Here is a 19,211-nt window from a genome sequence, read left to right on the forward strand (position 1 = left end):
GTACACGCTCTTATCATTTCTCGTCTGGACTACTGTAACCTCCTCCTCTCTGGTATTCCACTAACCCGACTCTCTCCTCTACAATCTATTACAATGCTGCAGCCAGACTCATCCATCCTTCCCACCCACCTACCTAGTCCATACACAGCCTTCCCATGTACCTACCTACCCACCAACCTACCTCATACACAGCCTGCCCACCACTCTTCCTCTGCTGCATCTCTTTGTAGTTATTCATTGGTTTCCATTTCACCTTTGTATCAAATTCATCTCCTGTGCTTTGCCTTCAAATCCCTCCACAGTTATTGTCCCACTTACCGCTCTGACCTAGTAGAAGAATCCCCCTAGCCATTCTCTTAACTCCTTCAATGATCTACTAATGACTTCCTCACTCATAACCTCATGACACACAAGACTTCTCTAGAGCTGCCCCGGCTCTCTGGAATGGTCTTCCACATCCTATTCGGTTTGCTCCTACTTTCTGCTCATTTAAAAGAACCCATCTGTCCTAAACACATTAACCACTTACCCACTAATACATATCCCACCTCTTGTTGTGTGCCATTTCACCCTCCTCTTTTACCTCACTTACCTGTCTTTTTCTGTCTCCTAAACCCTCACTACTTCTCACCACTCCATTGGCTGCTAATTCCAACTACTCCTAGATTGTAAGCTCTTCAGGGCAGGGTCTTCTCCTCCTGGGCCACCATCTGTCATTTGAAATCCCTATTTAATGTACTGTGTAATATGTTGGCGCTATATAAATCCTAATTAATAATAATTGGTGGAAATTTAGGTACAACTACCCTAAAAGGGGCAACATCCATCCACATGGCAGCATATAAAGGCCTAAATTGAATATTCACCTAGAGTGAAAAAACAAAAAAAATACCAGGGGGCTGAACTATTTGACAAAACAGACATGTAATGTGTCTAACTAACATGCATGCTGGGGGGAATACATTTGGGGGAGTCAGACATGGAGACGGATCTGGGGGTTCTGGTAGATCATAGACTTAATAACAGCATGCAATGCCAAGCTGCAATATCTAAAATAGAGGTAGGCAAACTCCATTCTTTAGGCCGGATACAGCCTAGCCAGTATTTCAGTCCGGCCTAATGACCCCCTAATTATTTTTTGTTGGATCCGACCTAATTGAATTGTCGCGTTATTGCGATACCGTCATTATCATTGAGTTCCCGCCCAGTAACCCCGATTACTATGCCTAATGAGCGAAGCAATGCACAGTACCAGTCTCCGGAAGGATGACCTCGAAATTTGTGGCTTCAGCCCCGAGTGGACTGATGAATTATTCTTCATCCAACGCAGCAACAAAGCCCTGTGTTTATTGTGCCACAACACCAACAGCGTTATCATGGAGTTTGCAGGTTCTCCCCGTGTCTGCGTGGGTTTCCTCCCACATCCCAAAAACATGCAATTAGGTTAATTGGCTTCCCCCTAAATTGACCTTAGACTACATTAACCACATATGACTATAGTAGGGACACAGATTGTGAGCTCCTTTGAGGGACAGGTAGTGACATGACTGTGGACTTTGTACAGTGCTGCGTAATATGATGGCGCTATATAAATACTGTGTAATAATAATAATAATAATAATATTAAGCGGTCAAATCTCAAGGGGCATTTCTATGCCAAGCACACGCACATGTACAGAGACTACACTGCGAATGAGTGGAAAGCTGAGGCTGCCCGCTTGCAGTCACGGTTGGAAAAAAACCTTTCCTTGGACATCTCGTTTCTTCTGGCCTAGTGTGCCTTCTTGACCTCCTGAAATGGCCTAGCCGTCCAAAAAGTTTGCCGACCCCTGATCTAAAGCTAGTAAAGTACTTTCTTGTAATAAAAGAGGAATAGACTGCAGAGATGGAGACATAATCCTGCCCCTGTACAAAGCATTAGTCAGACCACATCTGGAATATGCAGTCCAGGTTTGGGCACCAGTTATTATTATTATTACAGAGTATTTATATATCACCACCATATTACGCAGCGCTGTACAAAGTCCATGTCACTAACTGTCACTCAAAGAAGCTCACAATCTAATGTCCCTACTATAGTCATATGTCATTAATGTAGTCTAAGGTCAATTTAGGGGGAAGCCAATTAACCTAACTGCATGTTTTTAGGGTTTGGGAGGAAACCAGAGATACCCGAGGAAACCCACGCAGACACGGGGAGAACCTGCAAACTCCATGCAGATAGAGTCCTGGCTGGAATTTGAACCTAGACCCTAGCACTGCAAAGGCCAGAGTGCTAACCTCTGAGCCACCAGTTCACCAAAAGGACATTGTGGGATTGGAGAGAGTGCAGAGAAGGGAAACTTAACTAATAAAAGGAATGGAGGAGCTCCGCTATGAGGAGAGATTAGCTGAACTGAATCTATCAGGGAGATTTATAAGGGGGGATATGATCAGGATTACACCTTCCATCATAGTCTACCTTCTCCAGCCTCAGAGATCTGTAATCAATCAGGCCCAATCTGAGTTTTGAGCTTGTCCCTAACTAAGGCACATTGAGAATTATTTTCCTTGAAACTTCATTATTCCAGAAAAATGAGGACAACAATTCCTATTACAAGCAGAGAAATAATAATCTAGCCAAGATTTTATCCTCAGGAACAATTCACAAAAACCCGTGCTCAATGGGTTGTGGTGAATTGGGGATTTGGAACCCCATTCCAAATGTATATTCTGCCTTATTACAATGCAAGTTAAGGACCAATGGAGTTTGCACCATAATGCAGAATAAAACTGTGAATGGGTCCACTCCTTACCTAGGCAGATTTGGTCCCTGTCTTTAAAATGCTTAAAATAGCTGACTTTAGTACCGGTACACAATAATATATTAGCTGGACAGGATTGTGCTGCCGGGGCTTCCCTAAACCTTATTGGTATCTCCTGGCCCCATCCTGCACCCTCCAGGGGACAAAGTGTGGCCTTCAGAATTCTATTTTCCGTCGGCTTTATGACTACTTACCTGTCATCTTGAAGCAGTTAGTAAGAAACTCTTTTACAGCTTTCCCTTCTGGTTCTGTAAGAATAAATTTGGAGCTAAACAGAAGAAACAAAGATGGAGGATTAAATGAAAGAATTGAATTACAAGTGAAACATTACTGGTACAACTGTGAAATTAGATTGTAAATTGTGGGAATGATCCCAACAGAGCCTCAGATTAAAGCAAAGATTTGACAGGACTTCCAGTTATTTCTATCTCCATTTAAAACTAAAACACAAACCAACTAAGTTCCTGCAGCATCCCGAACATTTCATTTCATTGCTAGATGTCAGGATGTTTTATTATTATAACTTTCTGCAGTTTTTTTCCAATGGAGAGGAACCGATAGTTCCGGATCACCCAGACTTCTCCGGTCTTTGAGAGCTTTCCTATTTCCGGCACGCTGAGTCTGATTTATCATGAGAATGCGGGATCTGGGTGCAAGTCATATACTCTGAATCATAAATGAGCATCCAAATTATAGTATGACAGCATCATTAGGAAGCAACTGTGTGGGCTGCAGGTTTCTCTACAGATCTTTAGTAGTATGCTAATGATGAATTGGTGAACTGTAGCACCTATGCTCATTTCATTGCCCTAGGGACCACTTTTGGTCAAAAAATATCGGGGTAGTGAATCGTTCCCACTTCTGTCCTCTGAAGTCTGGTTTTCCAAAAAAGAAAGCAATGAAAACCAGAACCCCACCTGCTTGTGCCATTGATGGATGAGAGGGTCCCTCCCCCCCCACAACATGAACCCTTTGCAAGCAAGGAGTTTATATGGAATTCGAAAGCCCCCTTTAATAGGGGCTCCTCAGATATCCTCCCCCTCACCCTGGGGTAAATAAAACCAGTTTCCTATTAATAAAAAGGGAAGAGGAAATCTGTAGAAATAAACACACAATGCAAGAGCAAACAGAAAAATCTTTATTATTCCGTTTTCCTGAAACTTACCTTTGCTGGATCCGGTGATGTAAAGTTTCCCATAATGAGTTCTGTGATTCCAGCGGCAGGAGCTTCAGATCCCTCGCTGAGCAGTTCCATGTCCTGAGCAGCTCTTCTTCCCTCAGACAATGACAAAGGCTCCATCCACATGGAGGAGGCTCTCGTCATATTCGCCCAACCCGTCCACCTGTTGCCACATCTGATGGCATCTGGCTGAATGGAAGGAGTTGTTCAGACATTGAGTCATCCTCAGGTATAGTAAAATGGTATTCCAGTGACATACTTTATAAGTAAGCCCCAGCAGTTATATTGACCTAGCATATGAATATTGTGACTGGTTCTCCATAACGGAAAGTCAGTGGCAAGCTGAGATAGTCGGAGGAGAGTTCTAGGCCAGGTCTGGTCACTAATGCACACAATGAGGGGTCTCCATGATATCACCATTGCTAAAGAATATTGGGAATCTGCAGATATTATTCCTGTGCTGAAACAATGTACTATGAAACCCAATGAGGAGAGAGATCCTATTTGTCCATTTATATTTTGTCTTCCAATGTATATATTTTATCACAGGAACTCACAATGGGATCTACTTACCAATCAATATTCAATACAGGATGTGATAGTTGCTTTACTTTGGTTATTTCTTTTTGCTGGTATTTAATGTTATATTTCTAGTTGGCACCAGCCCATCTCACCCAGCTCACCCTAATTTAGGTAGGTAGTTGTGTTCACAAATGATACTGCTTCATCTTACCCTTCTGAGATCAGAGCAGTCTTTATATCTGTCTGTATATGTATAAATGTGCAAAGAGGGCCTGTCACCAGCAATAATGCTGATCACTACTTGGTCTCCATTCAGAAGATGGAGGTAGTTGTCTCAATTATCCATCATGTGTCTTCCTCTGGTTTATCTTACCTGTGAATAAATATGGGGACCAGGAAGTCGGTGCAATTTTGGTCCATTTCACTTTCTTCTATGATGGACATCACCTCATCAAAGTTCTTGTTCCATTCCACACGTTCATTCAGAGGATAGAAATTACCTGGAAGGAAGAGTCACAAGACAAAAACATTTACAGAATTTCTATTCTTGGAGGATCATTATTCAGTTGTTCTAATTACTATTAAAAAAGACAAATCACGGCCATGACACCAAAATCATTTAATAAAGATCTGAACATTCTGGCATTGTAAAACATTGCTCCAAAATATTTGATGCCACATAGTTGCAATGAATGGCACCAAGCAAGGGAAACAATTAGGCAATTAACCCAAAAATTCCACTCTACCGAAAGTCCCAGCTTGTGTGTCCACCTGTACATTATTTGGCCAATATCTGAGTGATGCACCATGTAGAACCAATAACCACCAATGAGGTGGAGAGGGCACAGTGCTGAATAAGGGTTGGATGACCATGTATCTCTGGGCCATGACATTGGTGACATCCAGTGTGATTACTTGTGGTGTCACCCCCTGAGTATATACTCCCTCATCCTAAACCCATCCTAGCTTTACCCTATGGAGTTCATTCTCTTCCACTAAGAGACACACCCAACTGGCCCACGACTGGCTCTAATGAAAGTCCATGCAGATGCCATTGGGCAGAAGATTGGGGAGGCTGCACCAAAGAGAAATGTGGCCACCTCTGGAGTCTTGGAATCACACATGTGTGATGTGAAACAAAGATAAGCCTGGAGTTGAACGTAGACAGAGTGAGTGGTCGTAGGGCTTATATGACAGAGTACTAAGAGCATCCAGGTATAGCAGAGGTAAAGGCTAGAAAATAAAGTGGTGTAAAAAGGTAAAGGGGTGAGGAGGAGTCAAGGAGAGGGGCAAGATCAGTTTAAGTTGTTGGGGTGAAAGTTTCCAGTCTACTGCCCCCTATTGGTTGGTATTATAGGGTGTTGTGGCCCTTGTTTGGCAGCTGGGTTTCTGGAAGACAATGATTTAGAGGTGCTGTGGAGTGTGGGGAACCCATCTGTGGTATGGGTGTCCTCTAACTTTAAAAGGGGGTGGTAAATAAGCAATTATGTTGAGACCAGGAAGGAGGCTGCGTATGGCTGATATTGGCACCTGGGCCAAAAAAAAATCCAAATCTGCAAAGGTATTGCAGATTTAGGTGCCCTGACATTTTGGCATTTGGAGGTCTTCCAGGAACAACAATCAAAAAAGGTTTGAGTAAAATGGGGGTTAGGTTATGGTTATTAATATTATGTAATGAATGAAATTGTTTTTGGATAATACTTGAGGAATGTGCTAATAAAGAACGGCTGCTACAGCCAATTTTATTACAAATGGGATATGTATATGTGATTATTGGAGAAAGGGGGGGGACTGAACAGCCAAGGGTGTTGTTTGGTGGGGAGGCTTCGGGGTTACCCTAGTCAAGCATCCCCAGCGCTCCTTTAGATGTTCCAGACCTGACTTTGCTGGCTACTGGCTGGTACAGAGAAGCCCCAGTCTCCACACTCTCCGGGTACAAAAGGGTGAAAGCGATAAATATTAGAGAACTCAATCTTTCAGCCTCCTTCTAATCACAGTGATTCACAGAGCGTGCTGCAGCTAAAGATATTTTGTATTTACAAACTTCCTGCTATACCTAATATACAGATGGTAAGTAGAAAAGGGTTAATAAAATACCTATTGGGCATTTATAGAATGACAGAGGTATAAAATATCTATAAGAGCTTCTCATCCATAATGTTATATCTTTATCAAGCAGCATAAATTCCAATTAATGATATGTACTGGTGCACCAGTTTCACCCTGTTTGTCCCCAACTCCAACATGACTTGTGTGGTTCTGATCTTCTAACTTTTTGTGTTATATGGAAGCTAACTGATTAGCTGGGGTAATAATTGGGGGAAAAGACAAGAACTGCCCTGAGGGTAGGAAAAATATATATAACTCCATATATTAGTGAAAAAGGTGTTATAATCATCAGTATTACTCACCCAGCTGGCCGTAGATTTCTACACGTTCGAAGTCGGTTATGGCTCTCAAACCTCGGTTGTCCACCATTGTGATGTTGGAGGTGAGCTCATAATCTTTCCGTACCAAAGTAAAGCTGCCATTATCTATCTCATACCCAGCTGCTTTAGCAAACTCTATGAATGCTCCTCCATTACTCAGGATGTATTTACAGGAGTTAATGAAGGTGGATTTGCCATGGCCCATGTAGCCAAATAGCTGTAGAAGGACCCTTTTATAGCCCTGATTGCCCTTGCAACCTCCATCCAGGCTGAAGGACTCAATATTTCGTTTTAGTTCCTTGCTCTCCATCTATTTTACAGCAATTGTTCCCTTCGTCCTCACTACAAAGCAGCTTATTACTTTCTGTTTTAGCCAGTTAAATTTTTTCATAGTTTCACTTTTATGTTTAAAGTGAAATTAAAGAGCGATTGTGCTGAACAGACATTCAAAGTCATTACTATAGAATTCTCACGTATCTTTATGTTAAAGCAATGTATCCATAAATTAGGATTAGAAATTAGGTTCACATGTTTTGTTTAGACCAAACAGGAAATAATTATACAATAAACCCAAAATTTCCATTTCTCCAGTTTGACCGCTTAAATTCTTTGAGGCATAGACGTACCTAATGGTAAACATTATTATTTTGGAAGCACCTGGAAAGGGAAACCTACAGATCAGGGAAGACATTAAAGTTGCAGGACAGAAAAATTAAAGTGGACTTTATATGTACAACCTTTACGTAAAGTTAAAGTATTACTCTTTTTTAATGCAAAAGGGTGAAGCCCATCCCATTCTGTATTCATGCCGCAATCAAGACTGAATGGGACCGCAAAGCCTCCAGGGATTACTTCGTCATGGATATCGAGTATGCCCAGATGGGGCATTTTCCTACATTGAGGTAACACACATGCCCACTCAGGTTGGCACTCTTTTTTTCCCATTTACAGTGGGCTATGTCACCCAATCTCACACTTGGCAATTCAAGATTGGGTCACGTAGCCAGAAGAAGGAAGAAGACAGAGAAAGATGGCAGCACCCAACTCTTCCTCAACATCAGGATTTCCAGGACAGCGCTGCACCCGATCGCGGAATTCTTCAGCATGATTGTGGGATCTGCGGAATTAAAAGTAATTGTGATTTTTTTTTGTTTAGTTTTTAAATATAAAGTAATAAATCTGGTAAACAAAAAACTTACAACAAAAAAAAAACGCAAAAACCAATGGGCAGAAACAGAAGTCATTGTGAAGGAATCTAAGAAATCAGTTACCTGTTATGCTACTGCTGTGCTTGTGAAGCAGAAAGACTTTGTGTGGGGAGCACATGGTGGGGATACGGCACGGAGATAGATGGTGATTGTTCATTGTTTTCATTTTGTGATTTTAATATTTTTCTTCTGGCTGTCTAATTGACCAGAATTTTATTGTTTGATTTATTGTTAAACGCAATGAGGACTTTCTCCAGACAATAATCGGTATTAAAGATGTTAAAACAATGCCATATCCCCAAATAGCAACAAACAAAACAAAGTACTAGTGTACATAAACAGGGAATTGCTGGCAAATAAATCCATTAAAAACCTTTATTTTTATTTGATATTCAATAATAATATTATTAACACTCTATACAAATTAATAAAAGATGGGGCCAAATATATAGCCTCAAACATCACATATTCAACATGATAAAATACAATGCCATCAAAGATGTCTCATTTAGTTGGTCCCGACACTTTTCGCAGATACAACCGCTTCTTCATGAGATTTTTTTTTAGCATATGTGAATGCAAATATCTAAAAACTAGTTTTAGCGATATATAATGAAGAAAGAATGTACAGTGGTACCTCGGTATAAGTCTGCTTTGGAATAAGTCCAGCTTGGTATAAGTCCTGTTTGGACACGAAACATTTTGCTTGGTATACAACCTTTGTGCTAGAACTTGTATGGGTCAAAATAAATCATAACACCGCACGCTACCCTTTTTTACCCCTCTGGAGACAAAGCCACGACTACCCACGAGTGTCAGTACGTCAGTTGCTACCATTCAGTGAACAACCCGCGTTATACCGCTCTGTGAATTACATAACATCTCCTCCCTTCTCAGCGCCATCGTAGTAGGCACTCCACTCTTCTCAGCAAGGTAAAGTGAGGTTAAATTTTCATTTATTTCATCTAATTGCTTTTGTATTTATGTATTTTAGTATTAAGCAATGTTTAAATTATTTCATACAGCCCCATCAATGTATAATATGCCAATATAAAAGGATTTTTTTTTCATCGGAACGGATTATTCATTTTCCTTTTATTTCTTATGGAAAAAATTTGGTATAAATTCAAGGATCTGGAACGGATTAAGGGTTTATACCAAGGTACCACTGTATATATATATATATATATATATATATATATATATATATATACCCCATGGGGAATGACCAATCCTTGATAAGTGTAGTTTCCCATTTACTGAGGTTTCCCAGCCATTCAGCACTATACTTGAATAAAGAGACTTGTCCCCATTCACTTCTAGTGCTGAATGGCTGAGAAATGAGAAATCCCGATTGAGCTATCACTAGGGTTTTTCTTTTCACAGCCAATCACGAACCGGAGCAATCACCTACAACAATTATATATTTAAATAGTCCAAATATAATTTATTTCCAGCCATTACTATTGACCTAACTCACGCTGAATATATTAGGATGTAAAGCAATGTCATACAAAGACTATCCGTACAAAAAGTCCTATACATTAGATGTAATGATTGCTATGTGTTAACAATCCCTCAGCTTGATAGTTTTAGAACATGATATTATATTGGTCTGTCCATACATACATAGTTAGGCTTGTCTGGAGTTTAAATGTCTACTGCACAAAGGAAACCTTCAATCAAATGGCGCGCACTGTTTTGTTTGTTGATTTATTGTTAAACAAATTCCTTTGGATAAAGTGACAGCAGTCATTAGTTGCTGTGTGTTTTATGATTATGATTATTAATCTCTATTTTTATAGCACCAACCTTTTACTATCATGAGATGCTTTTGTGGCCGGTGATCCAGTGCTGTGCACCATCACAGTATCACACGCTATATATTCTGTCCAGCAATGTCATTTGCAGTAGCAGGAAGAACAAGTAAATAGCCGCATCCCTTGCTTCCCTTTAGCTGTTCAGCCTGAGATGTTCCTTCTCCGCATCCCCGGCACAAACACTGAGGCTGTGCAGACCTGAAGAAACTTTTAGGAACAGATTAGTCATTGGCTTCATCCTGCCCTGCCATTGCCTGCTGGGATTATATAGTCTTTCTGCCCCCAGTCACCAGTTGTCTGTTCTAGCATTAGGTTTAGCTGACCTGCTGCCGGTGTGTTTATTGTTGCCTGTTTCCTGATTCTTGGATTGTATGCTGCCTGGATTGACCTTTGCCTGTGACCCCAACTCTGCTTTTGTCTTTATCCTTGAATACTTTGTCTAGTGGACTAATAACCTCTATGATTACCTGCATGACCTCTGACTGTGTTCTGGACTTTCCTTCGGTTGTAATCCGTTGTACTGTCCTCTGTCATTTCTTTGCCAGTCTCCATACCTTGTGCACAGAAGTCCTGGGGCAAACATGTGCTGAGATGGAGCATGTATTCTCCCGGGGCTGAATGGGTGCCTGCTATAGGTGAAGAGTGCAGCATTATATTGGGGGAACTGGCACCTGGCGAGTTTTGGTGCGGGACCAGGGCCTTACAATTACACTGAAAGAGATTGCCATATGATGTATCATCTTTTTATATCAATCCAATGTATCCATTATTCAGATTAGGTATGAGGTTCAGATTTTATGCTGATAATGCAGGGAAAATGGGAAAGCGAGATTGTCACTTTAGGGGGCTGAAAGAAGATCACATGTGTTTGTATGGAGATGTTCCTGCAGTGTGTAAAGGGAGATAAAAATGTTATATAGTTCTGTGAGTTCCAGCTATAAAGTACAAAAGTCTTGTGTGCATTGCACCCTTCTTTCCTGTTATCACCACCATCTTTCCCTCTATCCGCCACCTTTTCTGGGTATTCTGAATACCAGTGCCAGATGAATGAATGAAACACACAGTTCTGCTATACAGAGGGAAGACCAAGTTAGCGGCACCCCGCTGTGTTCTCCTCAACTGAAAAGCACAGCCGTCTTACCCAACTGCATGGCAAATTTTAGCTTGAGAGGAGTAGTACCATTCATGTCAAGTGTGTAAGTCAGGGCAATGTAGCTTATATTAGGGAGGATGAACACACCACCACAAATACCACCTCTCCATAAAACTCCCTCCCCTCCGTTCCATATCACAGAGGTATCTGTACAATGCTTGTTTGTTCTGCTGCCACTGGAAACAATCAGTAACAATCATTTCCGGCAACAATTATTGTGCGTCTGTATGAAGGTATAAGCTGTTAGGCAGCAGATGCCAGAAAAATGGTCCCTAAACCAATGGTCGCCAACCTTTTTGGTCTCGCGGACCACTAAAATCACTGGCTCCCAACCGCGTATGTGCGGTTAAACTGCGTATGTGCAGATAAACTGGCATGGCTGGTGTCTCACGTCATTACCTGCTCCAGAGCCAGTATTCTTGCCCCCTCCATGGCACGCTGGAACCCTTCCCCATCGGGCAATATTTTCTGCCTTCCACAGATGACGACTCAAATGGCTGGTAATCTATCTACGGCCATTTTCTGAGCCCATCATCAGTGCTTCAGCCCTAGGTGCTCTTGCCTCCCCAGACACCATGTACATTTGCTTCAGCCTCTCCTATAGGGGAACCTACAAAGCTGCATGAGGAGCTTATCAGCTATGTGAGCCATGTTGTGGTAAGAATTGCCAGCTTTCAGAAACCTTCTCCCTCATAAGCCAGAAAAGTTCATTTTCCTCTGACCTAAACCACAGGCCTAATAATTGGCCTATTCAAAGCTTACCTCTTCCATGGGATCCTACTCTCCAGCTGTGCTGGATCCAGAGGATCGCCCCTCATAGAGAAATTACCTGAAATATTTCCTTACCAAAAATGACTTTCGTATTCCTATATATGAGTTAGATTTTCAACACCTTTCAGGTGGAGTTGAGAACCTGAAGAATGTACTACAACAGACCAAAAATAATTGGTGGTAAAACCTCTGAGCAGGAGACTAATCCTGTTGTATTGTTGCTTGGAATATCTGGATAACGGGCCACATAAATAATATTAGGGTAAGTGGTCTCCCTGAAGCACCCCAGTATGAGGATCTGAAACTAGTGTTGCAAACACAATCCTAAACAATATGTTTGACAGAGCTCACTGTGCTCTTCGGCTTCCTTCCATGGCTGTTCAATCTTGTAATGTAATTTGTAGACTCCAAGATTTTGAACTGAAACATTTAAAGCCTGCAATCTGCATAGTTTGGAGATTGATGGGACCCCTTTATAAGATCTTTCCTGGCCCACCTTACAACAAAATAGACTTCTATGCCCCCTCATCCTGATGCTATGTGAAAATCATTAACCTTACTGTTGGGGTGTCCCATTCATACCGGTACGCTGAGCTACACGGAGGACCTAGCTTCCTTTGGTAATGACTTGGATATTCAGTACATGATCAGGTGCATAAAGTGGCGGCCTATGCCGATGATCTCCTTTTTTTTGTTTCCTCTCCTAGGGTCTCTTTGCCTAATTTATTACATGAGGTCCATAGATATTCACTGTTATCTAAGTATAAAATCAATTTGCAGAAGTCAGAGGCATTATCCATTACATTACCTGCTCGGTTAGTGGACTCCCTGACACTGTGCTTTCCTTTTAAGTGGGCAAAATCAGATATCTTGTATTTGGGCACCAGGATCCCTAAGAATTTGTCCTCGTGGTTAACCTGAACTTTCTGCCTCTACTAAACAGGGTGAGACAGGACCTGCAGAAGTTGAAGCAACATGCATTCTCCTGGTTCGGTAGATGCAATATTCTGAAAATGAATATTATGCTGAGATTGCTATATTTGCTTCAAACCCTCCCGGTTTATATCCCACAACAGGTACTATTACAGGTTTAGGCAGGAGTTTCTCCGCTTTGTCTGGGGGGTGACAGCTCTCGTATCGGGCGCCGGGTTTTAAGGTTGCCTAAAGTGCTTGGGGGTATTGCCTTTCCTGACCCTCTATTGTACCACCAGGCTACACATGTGGGCCGGTTGATAGACGGGTGCAGAAACGAAGATCTTAAGCCATGGGTAAGGCTTGAGGGAGCCATTGCCAATCTACCGTTACCAGGGGCCATGTGGACCCCTCGAGACACACTATCTCCCTTTCTCAAGCTGTCGCTGATAGGAACGACCCTTCGTGTTGTGGAGAATTATTTCAGGGTCTCTGGTGTGTGTACTTACCCTTCGCCACTTTCCCTTATTCTGGGACACCCGGGGTTTCCCCCGGGCGCATCAGATCCTAGGTTTCGTTTATGGAGGAAGCGGGGAATCTTCAGAGCATCTCATTTTTTGAGGGGCACCTGTCTCGGATTTGACAACTGCTCATGAACTTCCAGAGCTGGGACCATGGCGCAGCTTACAGCTATGTCATTTTCTTCACTCTCTCCCACCGCCATCCAGGTTTGTGCGCCCCCCTATCACAGGTGGAGGGGGCGTGTGCGGCCCAAGGCACCATTAGGGGGACTCTCTCTAATGCCTACCAGATGCTATTGACGGATACTGCCCCCTCAACCTCAACTTTACCCTTTCTGCGTAAATGGGAAAGTGATCTTGACACCACATTCTCTCCAGATGAGCAGGATCGTCTCCTGTACACGGGTCATAAAGCCGCTCTCAGCAACTCTTACCAGGACCTGAACTATAAATTTCTCACTCGGTGGTACAGAGTGCCGACTGTGTTAGCCAAAATGTATCCGGGAGTAGATGATAGATGCTGGCGTTGTGCAGCGGCTGCCTGTTTCATATATTCTGCGAGTGCTCTAAGTTGCAGTCTTTCTGGTCAGGGGTGGCGGAGGTTATTGAAGAATTAACAGAGGTAGATATACGTAACAGCCGGAGCTGGCCCTTTTACATTTGAACGATTAGTCTAACAAGAAATACCATGCTTCTTTACTCAGACATCTTTTAAATGCTGCTAAGGCCTGTATTCCTGTGGAAACAATCCTCTCCTCCCACCTTGTTACAATGGTTTAGAAGAGTAAATGACATTATGGCAATGGAAGACCTTATTACCAGCCTGGACGGTAGATCGGATAAATTCCGAAATACTTGGTTCTATTGGATACAGTATACCACTACTCAAGCGTACCTTTCAGTATACAGTGCGGCTGATAATGCCGAAGATCTGTTTTGAATGCAGACGATATCACTGAATTATTGCTGTTATTATTATTGTGTTCCTTAATGTGTTATGTCTGGCCTTTATTCAATCTGGCCTGCAATGCCGTGCCCCTCCCCCTTCCTCTCCCTCCCCCTCTTCCTCTATTTTGCTTTCTATTTCTCTATTTCTTTCTTTGGTTATTTTTGTTAATATTTTGAAAATTGCCTGTGCTCAGTCATTCTGCTTGTTGTTCATAATATGTTTGTGATGCGGAAGATGGTAATACAGTTGGTGATTTGTATGTTTTAATGTTTTATGCCAGTATTTATGACTGTTCACTGAATAAAAATAAAATTATAAAAAAAAGGTAAGTGTCATTTTTTTACTTTTTAAGTTACTTCCACTTTAAGTATTTCTACCTTTCCATGCTGAGCAGTTACTTTTCTATCAGCTGGCTTAAGATCGTGTAGTATTATGCCTTTGGGAGGAGTGGTCCTCTCTGGATTTCACCTGTCCCTTTCTGCAATAATAATTTGCCTGATCATGCAAACCTAAAAATGGAACTTCATTCCCACTTTAAAGTGGAGCATAAACTTGCCACTACATGGTCTTTGTAGTTCTCCTTTATACACAGTATGCATTGTGAATCAGAAGCACCTTACCTTTCCCTGACCATCCCTTCCACCATCATACATTTAATAAAGGTTAGACTTACACTTCCTAATACCTGACAGTGACAGCCATGTCTGAAATCAGAAGCAGACTTTATTGTTTCTGCATTGCTGATGAAAAAAACAACCTTTGCAATCTTGCGTAACACTTCCTCTCTACTGAAATACAGGAAGACGGTGGTTTGAGAGGGAAATGGAGGCTCAGAATGTGTGAGTGCGCCTAATAAAACCAAACGTCATACAGGGGACAGCAAGCAGGCAGTATCAGCAACAACATGCAGGACAGGGTCAGTGGTGCTTATTGTGGATGGAGAATTAAGGTTAAATCGTAGGCAGGAATAGCTGTTATATAAATGTTATCTATTGCTGGCCACCAGATGATCATGTTAGCTGCAAAGATCTGAAATAATATTGTCACTAAAATTATAGGGAGGATGGGGAATGGGGTATAGGAGAACCTGTAGGTTCACTTACCACATTAAACAAGATTTTTATGTGCAAGAGGTGCAAAGCAGAGCAGTCCATGCTGGAATGGTTCTTTGTGGAACTCTATTTGGAAATCAGCAGAGCTGCAAGGTAAGTATTAGGGAATAACAAAGGGTTTTCTGTCCCCAACAGGGAAAAGGTGCATGGGTTTTAAAGGTGCCAAATATCAACACTAACAACATAATATATGTTTGCAAAACAACAATTTGTTGCAATTTATTATACAATATTATTAAAATGTATTACAAGAAAATAAACGCTTGTAAAAAGCAAAAGATGACAATTCAGTAATCACATGATATGTAATGATACAAAAGAACATTTCCAGTTATTTGCATTCGTTTCATCAGAAGGACAGAACGTTATTAGTAGCACATCTATGTATTTGTTCACATAGTGGTTAATGATTAGGTAGGTATCATGTCATTCAGGCATTAATGTTGCAAAGCTAGAATATTTGTTTAAAATCCGTAACACAGACTTTTTTCTGCAGTTATATAACCCCATAGTCTTTTTTAGTGCACCACAGCGTATATATTCAGAAAGATAAAATATCACCTTTAATAGTATTGTCTTCAGCACCTTTTTGTTCTTTAGTTGTACTGTCAGACAGGAAGCAGTGAAAGTGTGACCCCAGTGGAATTCACAACTAAAGAACAAAAAGGTGCTCTATTTTGTGTTAAATCTGAAGACCCTTACTGACCCTATTTCCTATCTAGAAATTTCCCAGAAGCGATGATTTTATCATAAAGGCATTGTTGGCTTTTTTAACTTTAGGACTATTTTTTGGCTTGCTAGCTATTTTTAAAATGATCTACCAACAATAAAAACTTGGACTTTCCAGCTCCTGTGCACGGTTATTTTGAAGGGCAGGGCTCCGCAATCTACTCGCATTGTCCTTGCAATCTACCAGTAGATCGGATCCACCTGTTGGGCACCCTGCTTTAGGATCACTAGATACATGGGGAACAAAATTTATGTGGATGGGAAGAGGGAGTGGAAGGCTTGAACGTTGCCAACCCGCACCCCACAATCCATTGTGAAGCCTTCCTGTGCTAGCTTTCCATTACCTAGTAGCTTGAGGGAGAACAACTTCCCCTAAACCTCTCCTACATCCTAAATTTGAATGCTAGCTTGACACATTTCATGGTGCTTTAACTGCAACCATACAAGCTGGTGGAAACAGCTACCTTCCATCAGTGTATGACCTGTGCTGCCCCACAACGGCAGCCGCCTTTACTTTTCCAACAAAGCCATTTTTACTCTTCATATTCAGGTGGTGTGTAATTTGTAATTTTGTCAGTTTGTGATGTTGTTTGGGTTTTTGTCATTCCAGCAGTGCGCACGATCACAACAATTTGCACAGAGCCATCACAATATGCAGACAGGTAAGAGAACACAATGTATTCAAAACGGTGGGAGTAAACCAACTACCTCTTAATTCTTAAGTGTTGCCACCAGGGGTGTAGTGGGGTGGGCTAGGGTGGGAATGCTGTGCCCTTACTTTTTTTTCTGGAATGGGCACGTGTGCCCACTCTTATTTTGCAAATTCTTTGGTGGTCCGAGGGAGCACCGGCCAGACTTGCGGACCAGATTTCCCATACGGATTGCAGGCTTAAGATGGCGGACGGGTTGTCTTTCTGAACACAACCTTCCCCACTCTTCTATCTCAGGACTGTTTGGGTTCTGGTATCATGATGTCACACTGGGGGAAGTTTTAGGCAGGGGTGTAGTGGGGCCGGCATTTTTACATATGATATTACAATGATGCGCATACACCCTCGCCATGGATAGTACCATGCCCCCTTTTTTTATGACTACACTCCTGGTTGCCACCCCAAATTGATTATCTAGTAAGCCATAGTTTCAAAAGGGAACTTTGAAAAGTTGATGCAGAGACAGGGTACATATACTTTATATGTGCAGAAGTGATTGACAATTTAAAGCTTTTCTTTAACATTCTTTCATTTTTTACTGTTAAGCTGGCATTTTACATTACTGAACAAATACTTCTCATTGTATCTCTTTCTCTTCTTTCTTTCTCAGGATAAATCCCAAATTCTTTCAATTTTTCACTCCTTCTTTCATTTTCTTCCTGAAGATCAATCTGATGGATGTAGTTGAGCAGAAATTTCTTCCTCTCTATCCGTTCTCTTTTTGGGTTTCTTGGCTGCTCCAGACGGAAGGTGACATTTTTTAAGGCGCTGTGTATCACCATCAGGATATCGGTGGTCCTTCCCAATGTTTTCATGTGGTTTGTATTCGTGTAATTCTCAATGGCGATCACCTGCTCTGCCCCAATACGTCTAAACTCTTTCTCGATTTCCATGTAATCTCCTTTGGTTTTGAAGGTGAGGACAATGATGGGAACTACACCTGAAGAAGAGGAATGCAGTGAGGTTATGTGAAACGTCATAGGAATTCTCACGTTTTACACATGGCAGGCCTATTATTCCTGACCCAGTTTTTTCACTCAGCAGCATAAAAGGAGGAAAGGTGAATGTGGTCCTCACTTCTTCTCTATAACATGCAGCATGCTCTTCCTTATTACCCAACCTTGGTGCCTGACTGACAAATAAAGTGACCAATTAGATGCTACAATATTATCCCATTTATTTATCTAGAGTTTCAAAATAATTTTTAGATAATCATATTTTTTATTTCTATTTTTTCTCTTTTATTTATTGTTACAATTTTTATGTCCATTTTTTGCTACCTGAGCCCAATCACTTATCAGGTCACTCTCTCAACACTGTCAATGTGCCCCCACTAAAGACATGCCAGTAATAATACCCCTAGGTAGGGCTTTTATTCATAGAGTACAAGAAACCATAGCTTCAGCAGGCTTAAAGCAATGTATATCATGGAGAAAGTGGACCCGAATGGAATAGAATAAAAATTTAAAACTAGATAATGGACGTGCTAGTGATTCAGTGTAATAAGTAGCTTAACATTCCCCGGGACACACGTTAGAAGAACAAATGGAAGGACAGAGAGGACAGGACATTCTCCCACCCAAGAACCCTGAACCCCCTGGTCAGTGAACAAGCCAGATTTGTAAACAGCGCCAAAAACCGAGCGAGGGTAAATGAGTGGCAATATTAGTAAAGGGGCAAATAGTTGATGTCACCAATCTTCACTGAAAAAAATATTACCTGTCATTCTTACGCAGTTTTCCATAAATATTTTCACTTCTTTCATTTCTTCATTTTGTATCTGTTTTCTTGCACTGGATAAGGGTAAAGAATACCACAGATATCATTATAACATTCTTAATTCTTCTTAATTCATTTATTTGGGAGAAAAGTGTACATTTTGGCTTGTTTTATTTTTAGCAGTGCTGTACATTAAATAGGGGATGCAATGGATGGGCAGATATTACAATGGTACAAGAGGAGGAGAAGGGGACTCCAAAATAACTTATAAGAAGTATCACACAATAAGAGGGGGATATGGATTAGTGGGTAGGAAGTGATGGTTTAAAAGGGAGAAGGAGATGGGTAGGGAAGTTTAAATGTGCAGAAAGTAGGAGCAAGCTGAATAGGATGAGGAAGACCATTCCAGAGAGTTGGGGCCGCTCTAGAGAAGTCTTGTGGCCATGCGTGTGATGAGGAAGTCATTGGTAGGTCATTGGAGCTTGAATTTGATTCCAATGTGAAATGGAATCCAACAAAGAGAACTACAAAGAGAGGCAGCAGAAGAAGAGTGGTGGGCAGGTTGTGTATCAGGTAGGTTGGTGGGTAGGTAAGTAGATGAGAAGGCTGTGTATGGACTAGGTAGGTGGGTTGGAAGGATGGATAAGTCTGGCTGCAGCATTCATAATAGAT

The 19,211-nt window shown here is 41.5% G+C and overlaps 2 protein-coding genes across 2 annotated transcripts in view; both read right to left on the reverse strand.

The window, feature by feature from the left end:
• LOC140334810 (uncharacterized) overlaps positions 1 to 13,896 on the reverse strand; it is a gene marked incomplete in the record, with an annotated part of 15,660 nt that extends 1,764 nt beyond the window's left edge. The window contains 4 exon segments of the mRNA XM_072417058.1: positions 2,999 to 3,072; positions 4,880 to 5,006; positions 6,918 to 8,052; positions 13,781 to 13,896. Of these exon segments, the coding sequence (XP_072273159.1) occupies positions 2,999 to 3,072; positions 4,880 to 5,006; positions 6,918 to 7,245 (529 nt within the window).
• A 1,674-nt stretch (positions 13,897 to 15,570) lies between these two features.
• The window catches only part of LOC140334813 (uncharacterized), a 6,576-nt gene continuing 2,935 nt past the window's right edge, over positions 15,571 to 19,211 (reverse strand). Inside the window, exons 3-4 of the mRNA XM_072417059.1 lie at positions 18,540 to 18,613; positions 15,571 to 17,760 (exon numbers count right to left, since the gene is read on the reverse strand). Of these exons, the coding sequence (XP_072273160.1) occupies positions 17,375 to 17,760; positions 18,540 to 18,613 (460 nt within the window). The 3' untranslated portion in view covers positions 15,571 to 17,374. The remainder of the gene's footprint in view (positions 17,761 to 18,539; positions 18,614 to 19,211) is intronic.

Source organism: Pyxicephalus adspersus, chromosome 7 (genome assembly GCF_032062135.1).
Source record: "Pyxicephalus adspersus chromosome 7, UCB_Pads_2.0, whole genome shotgun sequence".
Lineage (NCBI taxonomy): Eukaryota > Metazoa > Chordata > Amphibia > Anura > Pyxicephalidae > Pyxicephalus > Pyxicephalus adspersus.